General features: G+C 35.9%; 1 protein-coding gene across 1 annotated transcript in view; it reads left to right on the top strand.

Moving 5' to 3' along the window:
• ADGB (androglobin) overlaps positions 1-12,024 on the top strand; it is a 104,682-nt gene that overhangs the window by 55,787 nt on the left and 36,871 nt on the right. Inside the window, exons 20-22 of the mRNA XM_075036817.1 lie at positions 1,939-2,077; positions 8,858-8,992; positions 11,263-11,356. Of these exons, the coding sequence (XP_074892918.1) occupies positions 1,939-2,077; positions 8,858-8,992; positions 11,263-11,356 (368 nt within the window). The remainder of the gene's footprint in view (positions 1-1,938; positions 2,078-8,857; positions 8,993-11,262; positions 11,357-12,024) is intronic.

Raw genomic sequence — 12,024 nt, 5'->3', positions numbered from 1 at the left:
ATGCGGGATTTGTTATTAAGTGTAAGCCCAAATGACATAACTTGCAACTGTGTACAATTGTCTTCTTTTAATATGAACCAATTTTAATATGCACAGAGTAGCACATCCTAAATTTGAGTCTCTAATTTTGTCAGTTTAGTTTAGCATACTTTAGAGCAGAAGGCATCAGCTTTTTTTTATTTTATGGCATAATTTTGAATTTAAAAGACACTACCTGAAATGCAGAGAAGCCAGAATAGTTCCTTTCTGTGCCTAATGTTCATGGCGCAGGAAAACATTATTACAGCTTATATTACTGAAGACAGTGATGAATTTTTTACACTCACGGTATTTCTGAGTTGTTTTTCTTTGTTTTTTTGAAACTGCAACATTCTTATTCAACTTTTCTGCTCTGTGTGTGATAAATTAAAGGGTTTTTAGATACATGATGAAAATGTTACACTTTTCTGTAAATCTCTATACTGTAGCTTTTCAATATTATAAAAGGATTGCAACAAAAAAAGCTGTGTAAAAGATATGCTGATTTTTATGTATATGTAAATGTTGATAATACTGCTATAACTTTATTTTTCTACAGTCAGTGCTTTATATATTCCAGATTCACTTACTTTCATCAAAGTACTAGAAAGCTCATGCAGTTTAGATTGTGTATTTTAGAAGACTGAATAGAAGAAAGGGATTAATATTGTTATAATCACTGATATTAAAAAATAGAACACCTAAGCCAGTGCTTTTATACATGGGCTTGACACCAGGCTCAAATTCAGCAAAACAACAGAATTAAGAAAGAAAGATTCCAGGTGCACCACTCATGAAAGAGCTAATTTTTATGCCAAGTCCAACAGAAAAAAAATCAGTTTGACCTCTCTGGAATGGAAAATACAGATTTTAAATATATATGCTCATATGAAATATGTGTAAAACTCACGGACCTTAAGACAAATTCAGTAGGCATGAACAAACATATCTCTTCCTTTCTCCCACTCTAAGATAACCAATGTATAGTCGTAAAGGAATGAAAAACCAGAAATGAGATAAATGAGAGGCACTGAGCCAACAGTAATTCAAGAATGAAATATGGAAATTATCTGTCTTTAATACAAACAGTAAAAAATTATTCTGAACATAAGAATGTAGTAAAGTAGATTCTTTCTTCACCAGTCTTAAATCTTTCAAGATAAAAGAAATGTTAATTAATATTAAAATATATAAATTAGGATAAAATGTTTCCAGAAAGCAGAAAAGTCTGGAAATAAGAACAATGAAAGAGAAAAATTTTGTCTTTTCCAATAAGTAATTACTATGTTCTTCAATTCAAATTATGAAGCATGCTCTGAAAAACACACTCTAAAATTTCCATCCATTGGAAGAAGGAAAAAGAGACTGGATTTCTGCTCTTTAAGGAGCATCAATATGTCAAGAATAAAAATAGAGTCATCAGTTTAGTCATGTAAGTAGGACACCAAATCTTCCCCTCTTGCCCATCAATATACTCATACTTTTCCTTGTGGTACCACCTCCTAATTTAGTAAGCATGTCCATTTGGTTGTTGGTCTCTGTTCTGAAACCTTTAATTAGAATGCTGGTTGTCATGATGGTGATTATAATGTGTTCTTCCGTCCTCTGGTATGAGACCATAAACTCACTTCCCGTAAACTACTAAGATATTTAGGGGTGATAAAAATTTGTGCTGTAGAAGCAGTCTTATATTTAATAAGCCAGGCATGAGACAGGTTTTCTCTTGATTGTTGGCTTGAAGCATGGTAGTCCTACAGCTGGGACTAATTTTCAGATACTATATTTGTTAGAGGAAGACTTCATTTTTACATGAAAAAAGAAAAGAGCTAAACAGGTTTTGAAACAATAATGAGAAGCAATATAAATCAGCTTTTAAAAATGAATAATTATTTGAATGCTTTTCCTCTTTTTTTATTTTAGGTTTTCAATAGTGCATTTTGGTATTTGATCAAATATGTATTAGGGAAGAAGGCTCCTTACAGCTATAAATTTGCCTTCAGGTCCTTCACTTTGGATTTTAAAGACACTGAGGTTTCTGAGGATGACACTGTGTCTTCAGGTACTGTATTGGTATTGCTAATCACTTCAGATATATCTGTCCATTCTTATTTTCAAAGAAGCCAACTCTTCGCTAATCTTGTTTTCTTGCCTAAGTAAGCATGGTTCATTTCTTATGAGAAGCCCTCTACTGTTGACAGCACGTCTGAGACTCATCTCAGAGTAGAAATAATCCTTTTCTTTGTTTCAGAAAGTCTGTTCATGTTTTGTTAAATTATAAAATTGCTCTTTGCCTTTCTTGACTTGCATTTGTCACTATTGACAAGCATTAACAAGCATCTACAGATACTTTTTTTACCTGATGTACTGCAGATCATGGCTGTTCAAATTACTAGCAGAAAAGACCTTAAATACCTATATTGTTCGTGAAATGAGAGTGAAGGCAGACTCACGTTAGTACCTTCATTGAAAGTTCAACTATTTCTTGGTGATAGGTTGAGAGTTTTTTGGTTGATTGGTTGGGGATGGTGTTTTGGGTGCTTGTTTGCTTGCTTGTTTTTTAAGCGCATTATTTGGCAAATTACTGTGTCGGCTGGCTAGTCAACTGGCTAGTCACCCACATGTAGTGGGGAACTAGCTACAGCACCATCCACCTCTTCTCCAGCCTGTGATTAGGGTATGCTGTATACCCGAAGGTACTGTGGGAGGAGCCATTGGAAGGGAAATGGATTTATTACAAGCAGGGATGATTCTCTTCCCACAGGTTCTTTGCCTCATTTTGTGTGCAGGCTGGGAGCATAAGCAGTTAGAATTAATTTTGCCTAGCAACCAAATACATAGCTCTCTTCTATTTTAAGAGACTTGTTTTGCAGTCTGTGTAACTTTTTAATCTATTAATATTAATATTTAATTTATTAATGGAAGGTTTATGTATATGGTTTCATATTATGACAGAAAAAGAATTTATCTGAAAGATTTGCGGAAAGATACATCATCACCATTTGAAGGCCATTCAGGGTGACTTAGTTTTTCCTTCTGCTATTATGAACTTAGAGTATAAAGTCTTTCTCCTTGGTCAGTCAAAATGGTATTAACTTCCTTTCAGGAGTCAGTTTATTTTGGAAAATCAGTATAAAAAACTTCATTAAAATTTATACAAATATATTTACTGACAAAATTATGTAATACCCTTGTTCTTTAAGAAAGCACATATACTTGTCTGTCACGCTTTTATGGGGACTTTCCTCCAAATCTCCTCTTGTCTGAAGGTTATTCTTCTGTGAGACATCAAAGATAAAGGATCAGCCAGAATGACTGAATAACTCATTGTATTTTTCACAGAATTATATCCTATGGCAAGAGTATAAGTTATAAGGGTCAGCATATTGACATTAGTCAACACCTGTCACATTTTTCAAGATGACTATGCTACTGATTTCTGTATTCAAAAAAGAAATTTAAATATTTGTCAGCAATAGAAGACATTTTTTAATTAGATTTGAATAATCAGCACAGTTGACAGGTTGTAGCAAAGACCTCATATATATTACTGTATAATGAGATCCACTGTGGCAGAATATTTTTTAGGATTTGGGGGTGAATCAAAAAAGTGGAATAAATCTATGGAGGATGAAAGTTCTGTTTCAGTTTGATTTCCTCCAGTGTCCAATATATCTTTTTGATTTAGTTGCTTTTCCAGATTTAAATTACAAAAGATTCCTATTGGACTGGAAAGTGAATTGTTTCCCTTTGGCTTTATTGACCTTGGATATACATTTTGCCCTGCTTAATAAAGGTTGCAGTGGAATAAATACATGCTTTTGCTCAGGTTCCATCCCAGAACTCTAAAGAAATGGAGACAGCTGCATTCTAAAAAGCATAAGTCAAGTGAAGTGTCAAGAAAAAAATAGGTAGATAGCAGGAAAAAACACGTGAGAAATGCACTGTAGGAAGGCCTAGAAGGACTGGCATCACCTGATTTGCCTGGCCCACATTAGCACTGCTGCATTGTCAGGTTAGTTGCTCAGATCTTGTCAAGACTTGAGTTATAACCCTTTAGAACCTAACAGTCATCAGGGTGAACTACAATAACAGATGAATGAAATCTTTTTGTTGCCTGTGTCTGAGAGTAGATCAGTTCAAATCTGAGCTTTTTTTTTAACTGCCACCTCCATTTTATATTAGCATATTCATTTTGCACTGTGTGCTGAATTCATCTCAAGATTTACTGAGGGCAAGGATATTATGATGTACTGCAGTTAGCAGTCAAGCCTGGTAAGGTTTCTGAGAAGCCTTCCTGAAAATGATCTAATGACATTTATGTATCTGCCAAATACCATCCATCCCCATGGAGCAATTAGCACAGGAGCCACAAGAAACAAGTGGAAGACCATGCCATGTGAACATATGACAAAAATATGGAAGTTTCTGAAGCTGAGTGCTTCTCCATGGCATGGCTTTTCTATGGTCTTCTGGGAAGAGAGTAGATAAAGGGACCCTGCAGAATTTTGGGCAGTTATGAGATGCTGAATTTACAGAGGTATGTGATGCTTCCTGGGAAAGGAAGCATATCAGGATGATGTTACACAAGATGAGGCGAGGCGGTCTTGACAGCTCAATACTGCTTGCCTGCTCTCTGTTGCACGTTTGCTCTGTTTACCTTGTCCTGGTTTCATTTGGCCCATGGTGAGCCAACTCAGTTCATGAACTCACTGGAGGTCTGTGGCACTGATTTTCAAGCATTTCAGACACTTGACAGTCATTTAGGCACAATTCAAAAATTCTTTCTCATGGATAAATTCCAAATTTGAAGTAGGAAGTAGAGTGACATTTGTGTGCAGTTCTGTTAAAACCTTCTGGTCTGAAATATTGTCTTATCTAGAAGTCAAGCTGTTAGCTATAAGCTTAGCTTATCTTTGTAAACTATATTTGAGAAGTCCTGTTCCTGCCCTGTTCTTTTCCAGAGCAAGCTTCTCTTTCCTCCAGAAATGTAAGTTAAGAGCAGTGATCATACACTTGTGCTGTTACTGGAGAGAGAATTCTGGACGTTTGTTTCTTCTTGCACTTTGGATTTGAGCTTGAGTTCCAGTAAGGGGTGAGGGAAAGTTTGCCATTATTTGGTTGAATATGTAAAAGTGCCTTTCCAGTATATGCAAAATAGACCTTTTTCCAAAAAAGCATTATATTACATTGCCTACAGTAGAAGCATCCACACTGTTATGAGAAAACTGCAGCTGGTTTTATGGTGAACAGACTCTTGCTAGGCTGCTTTGAGAACTTCAGTTTTGTTATTAGTAGGGTATCTTCTAATTAACAAGTAAGGCACGTCAGAAATTTTTGACAAATCAATTTTCAATTGTAATGTCAAAGTTGAAGCATTCGCTAGTTAATGCTGGTTGATCTAAAGCATTTCACAGTAACATACTTCTCTGATTATAAGACAAAATATTGAGAAGCATTAAGTCAAAAAAACCTTTAAATATCAGAATATTTAATTTTTACTTCATTATTTTGACTTGTATGTTACAAAGAAAAATATTTTTGTTCTTATGATATATTAAAAAATTTAGATCAAAACCCCCAAATCTTTAGGAATATATAATTTCACAAAACATTCAGCATTTCCAGTTTTCAGCCTGATCTGGGGTAACTTTTGGCAGTTTCTATGAATAGAATTCATTTTTGTGTATGACACTGCATCTGAATTATTGTATTTGTATATTCAGAAACAATTTAACATTTAACTAAGAGACTGTATATGCATACATTCTTTAGCCTTACAAATGAAATGTATTATATCTAGTGACATAGGTATTTATTTCTAGTTACAGAGTCCACTTGACATCCCTAGTGGATAAACAAACGTTTATTCAGTTTGTTCATAGGGCAACACCAAGCCAACACTCTATGTGTATTCCCCTATCAACATTTCACAGCCCTGTTCTGAGGGAGTAATGGGGGTAATGAGGTCTTCGTTCAGTGACAGGTGAGCTGGAATTTGAACTCACCAGCCTGGTCTCATATAAAGGCCATGCAGATGGGAAACATCTATTGGGCTAGATCTGAACAGGTACAGGTGAACAATTCTGTAATCAATAGCAGGATACAAAACCATAAATGCTTGTAAGTGCTTATGGCACTGATGTTCAGCTTTTTGAAAATGCAAGCCCTTTCAGTTCCTTTGTCTTTGAATAAACTCCTCTACAGTAGAAGACTAAGATTAAGCTGTAAATACTGACCACAGCTATAAATACTTACTCTCCCTCCCATACGAAGCTGAAGCTGAGGTTCCACAGCAGCTTAAACCAGTGTAACTGTAGGCTGTTGCAGTACTATCCCCACACCGTCCTGCAGCTCCAGCACTGATCAAAGCTTGTGCTGGGCTGATTTAGCCTGCTGAGTTGGCAGAAACATAACCCAATAAGAAAAAATTAGAATCATGGTATCTAAGTCAATTTTACTCACTTCTGGAACCTAAGAATCTGCTTATAGGCAATTCACAGTTCTCTGGATATTATGAATGTTGTTGCTGGCAATGCAAATACTGAAATACAATATAAGCCATTGATTAAATGCAGATCACGTTCTGATCTTTTTAGACCTTAAGGTGCAGCTTCACTAAATGCTATTACTAAAGTCCTGTCCTTCTCCCCTTCCCATCCAAGAACACATACTCCCACCATGAGCAGTTGCACAGATGCTGGGAATCAGATCAGCTTGCTGATTTTGCAGGAAGCTAAGCCAAGGGAAAAAAAAAAGATAAAAATTGTTCATTCAGCAAGCTAATCTGCCTCACCATGACACTATGTAATCTCTTTATACAGTATTCATTTTGCTGCACCTATTACAAGGTTCTTATATGACTTAAGAGGAGAGCCTATTGGCAGTGATGTACAACCTGACACTACTAAACTGCTTGCTTACCTGTCCAAAACCAAATGCAGGTGGTACCATCTTGCACCAGTTGGATACTTTCTTGGGGAACTTGTCCATTACTTGATTGTTGATTAAGAAGCAACAAGAACAAGAGATGCTTAGATGAACCAGGAGTAACATTAGATGTAGTCACACTTTTATATATTCAGGTTCAGTGTTAAGGTCTCCTTACTTGTTAGGTCAGTCTGTGTAACTGTATGTTCATATAAAAAGTATACAACTTTTACTTACTTTATAATATATTATTTTGCCTTATATGGGGAATGTAGGCTCTGCAGCAGAGGCCATTCTTCTGAGCTAGAACACCTGCTGAAAATAGAAGTCTGTTTCCTTTCCTTGAAAACAGTGATAGTGGGGTCAAAAAGCATTGTGCCACTGGGTTACTTAATTATAAAATAGACAAGCTTGTAGATGGGACAAAATCATTTTGAAATATGTGTTACTTTGATGAATAAATGGAAGAAGATAAGAGACAGACCCTTTTCAGAGATGCACAGTGACAGGATGCGTCTTAGAACATGTCAAATTCCAGTTGGATATTAGGAAAACATTTTTCACCATGAGGCTAGCAAAAAATTGGAAGAGATTGCCCAGTGAGGTTGTAGAGTCTCCATCCCTGGAGATGTTAAAAAGTGGACTGGACATTTTCTTAAGAGCATGAGCAACCTGCTCTAAGTTGATCCTGGTTTGGATGTGGGATTGGACCAGATGACTTTCAGTGGTCTCCTCCAGCCTATATTATTCTGTGATTATATGCTTCTGTTTTATAAAAGTGGTTGTGCCATGCATTTTGTTGAGTTCTAATCTGTTGTCTGTTGAAGTGGGCTTGTGTGTAACCTTTCAGGGTCACTGAGTATTAAAGAGGCTTTCTGGAATTTGGAAATGAGACAATAATGAAGAATGATGGTTGGGAACACAGCCACATTTAACAATATTCAATAAAAGAGATTAGATTGAAATGTGTGATCTCCTGGATGATGACAGCAATATCTTTTCTTAAGCTAGTTTGTTCATCTGCAGTGTTGTCTGTGTTTTTTAAGCAGATTTCTCTCGTTTCTCCTCCTTTTTGTTTGTTGGTACTTTGTTTTGGAGCTCTGTTTCCTTCCTCTAACACTGTCTCACTGTCCTTGTTCTGTATCTGTGCAGTTCCAAACTGGCCCCCTGGCACTGGCTCCTTGTAGTGCTGCTCCCCACACCCTCCCCCTAAACCCGGGTGCTGATGGCTCCCAGGATGCTAATTCTAGGCAAGGATGCCTTCAAAGAGCTCATTACTAACCTGTCAGAACCTACTAATTTCTGTTCCACTCCAAAACTCCTTGGTAACACAAAGTCACGGTCAGATAAATGAACTCCTGCTTTATCATAGATCTTATCCTTATTCTATGGCTCCTTAGTGAATGTTGAATACAATGTTTTGAATAACAACGGTGTTAAAATTATTACTTAATAAAATGATCAGATTGAGAGTTGGAAGCACTTAAAATCTTGTGAAGCTCTTTTAAGCTGTATTCAGAGTCAGGCTTTAATGTATCAAATCCTGTTGGTTCATGTTTGGGAGGATATTTTGAAATTACATTAGGAGACTTGATTTTAAAAAATGTACTGCAATAGCTGTCTGTAATGAGAAGTAAGAATTCAATGATTTGGTATTTGGAATTAGCATAGTAGTTGCATTCTGACTTTGCGTAATTACACAGTATATTTTGTCTAATTTTATCGTGATAAGAGCAAAATTTTAAGAGTGATATTTTTTTCATAAATGGAAGTTTTATGCAGATACCACTCTGTTTCTGAAACATAGCTCTCTCATCATTTTGTATTTGTTTTTTTCTTTTTAACTTCATTGCAAGCAGCTACAGGACTTCCAGCTTTATTGGTGTTGCTCATTCTCCTCCCCTTCTTTCAGAGATTTGTGAAAAGAATACCCTTAGTAGTTGGCAGAACCAGACTTCCACTTCTGAAGAAGCAGCAGCAGCTCTTAAACTTCAAGCTATCTGGAGAGGGACCTATGTTAGGAAAGTACTGAACAGCAGAAAACCAGGTGTGTCCTTTAAAAACGCCTTTTAAAAAAATGTTTCATACTTCACCTTATTCAAATACATAGTGTAAAGATTTTGTTACTAATTAATATCTGGTTAAAATGAACTGAAATGTGACAGAACATGATAGTTGAATCTCTGATCTCTTATGAAACTAAGAATAGTGCTCAACCTAACCTCTGAATTAGGACATATGGTACTAAAGGAGAGGAAAAACACACACCCTAGATTTTCATAGATATTAAACCAGAATCTACATTAATGTAGATTTAGCTCAGAGGTGGGCTAAAGGTTGGTTTGTTTGTTTGTTTGTTTTTTCCTGGATATGTAATGGGATTGCATATGAGACCCTAAGCATCATAATGGATAATCAGCAGAACACAGCGTCAAAGGCTGATACTGTGCTCAAAAGATACTGTGCTGGTACTATCCCTCATTCTTATGTATATAAATAGAGGAATCTTACATAGCAGTTGAAGATTTGTGTTACATTTCTTATTCAGCAATTCTATTATCTCAGCTGGAGTATTGTGTCCAAGAGCAGTGTCCACAGTCCAAGAAGACAGGTAACAACTGTGAAATTGTTGTTGGATCAAGATTAAAGAAGGGCTTTGTACTTGCAGGCCCTTGCATTAGTTTGTCATTTAAGAAAGAGAAGATTAAGAATGACTTCACTATAATCTCTAAGTACCCATATGACAAAAGGAATTTGATAGCAACAAGGTCTTCAGTCTGAGATCTGAAGGGTTAACAAGAAGGTCTTTAGTCTGAGATTCAAAGATTGTGAGTTGAATCCAGACACATTCAAACTAGAAAAAGTAGCACTGATTTTTCAAAGGGTAAGGTATTTATTGGAATAAACCAAGATTTGTGTCGTACTACTGAAAACTTTAAAATCAGACACTCATCAAATTCAAAAAGGATTAGTCATTTATATATGATGAAATAGCAATTAATATGTTAACAGGACTGTTACACCGAAAGTTAGATCACAGTGGTGCCTTCTAGCCTCACACTATATGAATGCCTGAGGATCATGACAAAGAAAACTGCTCTGTTGTGAGATATACATTCCCTTTAATAAGTCATCCTCTTTCTGCTGGAAGCTCCTTCTTGAATTACCATCATTGCTGGGGTTCTTTCACCTATATATTTACCTGCAGCAGATGATCTCGTCAAGCTATCTATTGTACCTTCATCTCCTCATAAGTAAATCTAGTGCTGCCTTTCTCCCAAGCTATCACCTGTAGCCCAGTCTTGCTTAAGCTTTCCTACTAAGTAGTCCAGTGCCCTTCTATTTTTGTTTATGAAGTGCCATGTAAATTAGGAATTTCTGTAAACTTTCACTAGTATTATTAATGCCTTCAAATGCCAGAAGCTGTTCTTTTGAAGTTTAGATTTTAGATTTTTGTCATTTGAACAATATGTGAGTATCCCAACTCTTTTCTTCCACTGTCTATGTCTTTCTTAACTTCTGATTTATCAATACTGTTATGTTTAATTCTGATATTATGTTTACAGTGCTTTACTGTTTTTTTTAATCATACTATTCTTATCCTCCTTTCCTCCCATTATCTATAATTTTTTCTCTCTTACTTGTCATTACAGTAAAGTGTTATTACTCCCCCCCAGTTTTTTTAAGTTCCCCCCCTCCATTTCTGTCACTAATTGCTTATGCAATAAAGAAGGATTTCACCTAACTTTAGTCTTGAAAAGTTAGACAACAGGTCTAAAGCAGTTGCCTAGTCTTCATCTGTATTCTGTGGATAGGAGTAGACACTGAAATGACAGCACATCCTGTCATCTGAGGGGTATCAAACATGGGTGGGATGAATTACCTGCTGGAACTGCCCAATTCTTTTCTTTTTAGCTACACAGGTTGCCTAGGCACATACCTACCCATTCATGGTATCTGCAAATATAAGCTGCTGGGAGCTAAATAGCATATTCTCTGAGGACAGAGATCACCTCATATCACTGCAATATGTTACAGTGAAAAAAATGTAAATCAGGGGAAATATTGATCACGTCATTTTTGCAGTTGTAGGAGTGCTGAAAAGTACAAAGGTGATGATGAATGGAATTTGCTCTGTCAAAGGAAAAATTAGTTTTCAGCCCAGTGAAACTTCTATAAAATTCCAAATAAAAACTAGTGATTCATAAGACAATTTACTTGTCTGAGTGGCATTTTTCACAAGTATTTGGCAAGAGTATATTTAGAACAATACAAAAGTTAGAAGTTATATTTTCTAACTTATTTTATTATTTCCAGGTACTAAAGAAAATGCTAATGTCAAAGAAACCTTGCAAAAATTGTGGACTATGATTGAATTAAATTTTGAACAGTGTGCTGTAGCGCTGTTAAGGTAATCATGTAATAAATTAAACTTTTATTGCAGGCGGTACCATAGAATTGCCATAAATTGCTGGTTGACAAAATAAATATGGTAAGAGTATTACTAGTTTTAAAATTACAAAACTCTGTTGGAAGAGATGAGTTGTTTTTAGTGAAGATATGCAATGCTTTATTCTATGTACCCTACATGAGTAAAACTACAGCAAATCTAATTTTTAGGTATGTGTGTTACAGGTTTTTTCCTACAGCTTGAGCTAGAATATTGCCTTTCTCCTAAGTATAAATCTGATACTGATTCCTTAGTTAAACAGTTAACCAGCTGATTTAAAGAAGCATTTTGATTCATGCTATCTGTTAAGGAATCCTGGTTGACATTAGAAAGGAGATAGCTATACTATTTAATTGTACCATAGTTTATATCATCAGAGGGTTTGTTTGTAACACTTGCTTGAAGGAAAGTAGATCTATTTCTAGGTAGATGCTTTCACTGATATTTAATTGCAGCTTTTGCAAAGATAGCTACTCTAACTTCAACAGTGTTCAGTAAGTCATTTGCAAGCATGACAGCGTTTGGGGATCACATATTTTCATTAAGTCCTTCAAAAATCTCCCTGCAAGTGTTCGCACAACTGATCTAGCAGTAGGTCCGTTCTGCCAGGAGTGAGGAGTGAGAGCTGG

Source organism: Buteo buteo, chromosome 9, assembly GCF_964188355.1.
Source record: "Buteo buteo chromosome 9, bButBut1.hap1.1, whole genome shotgun sequence".
In the NCBI taxonomy this organism is placed as follows: domain Eukaryota; kingdom Metazoa; phylum Chordata; class Aves; order Accipitriformes; family Accipitridae; genus Buteo; species Buteo buteo.
The sequence above is the reverse complement of the archived record's forward strand: the minus strand, read 5'-3'. Positions and strand labels throughout refer to the sequence as shown.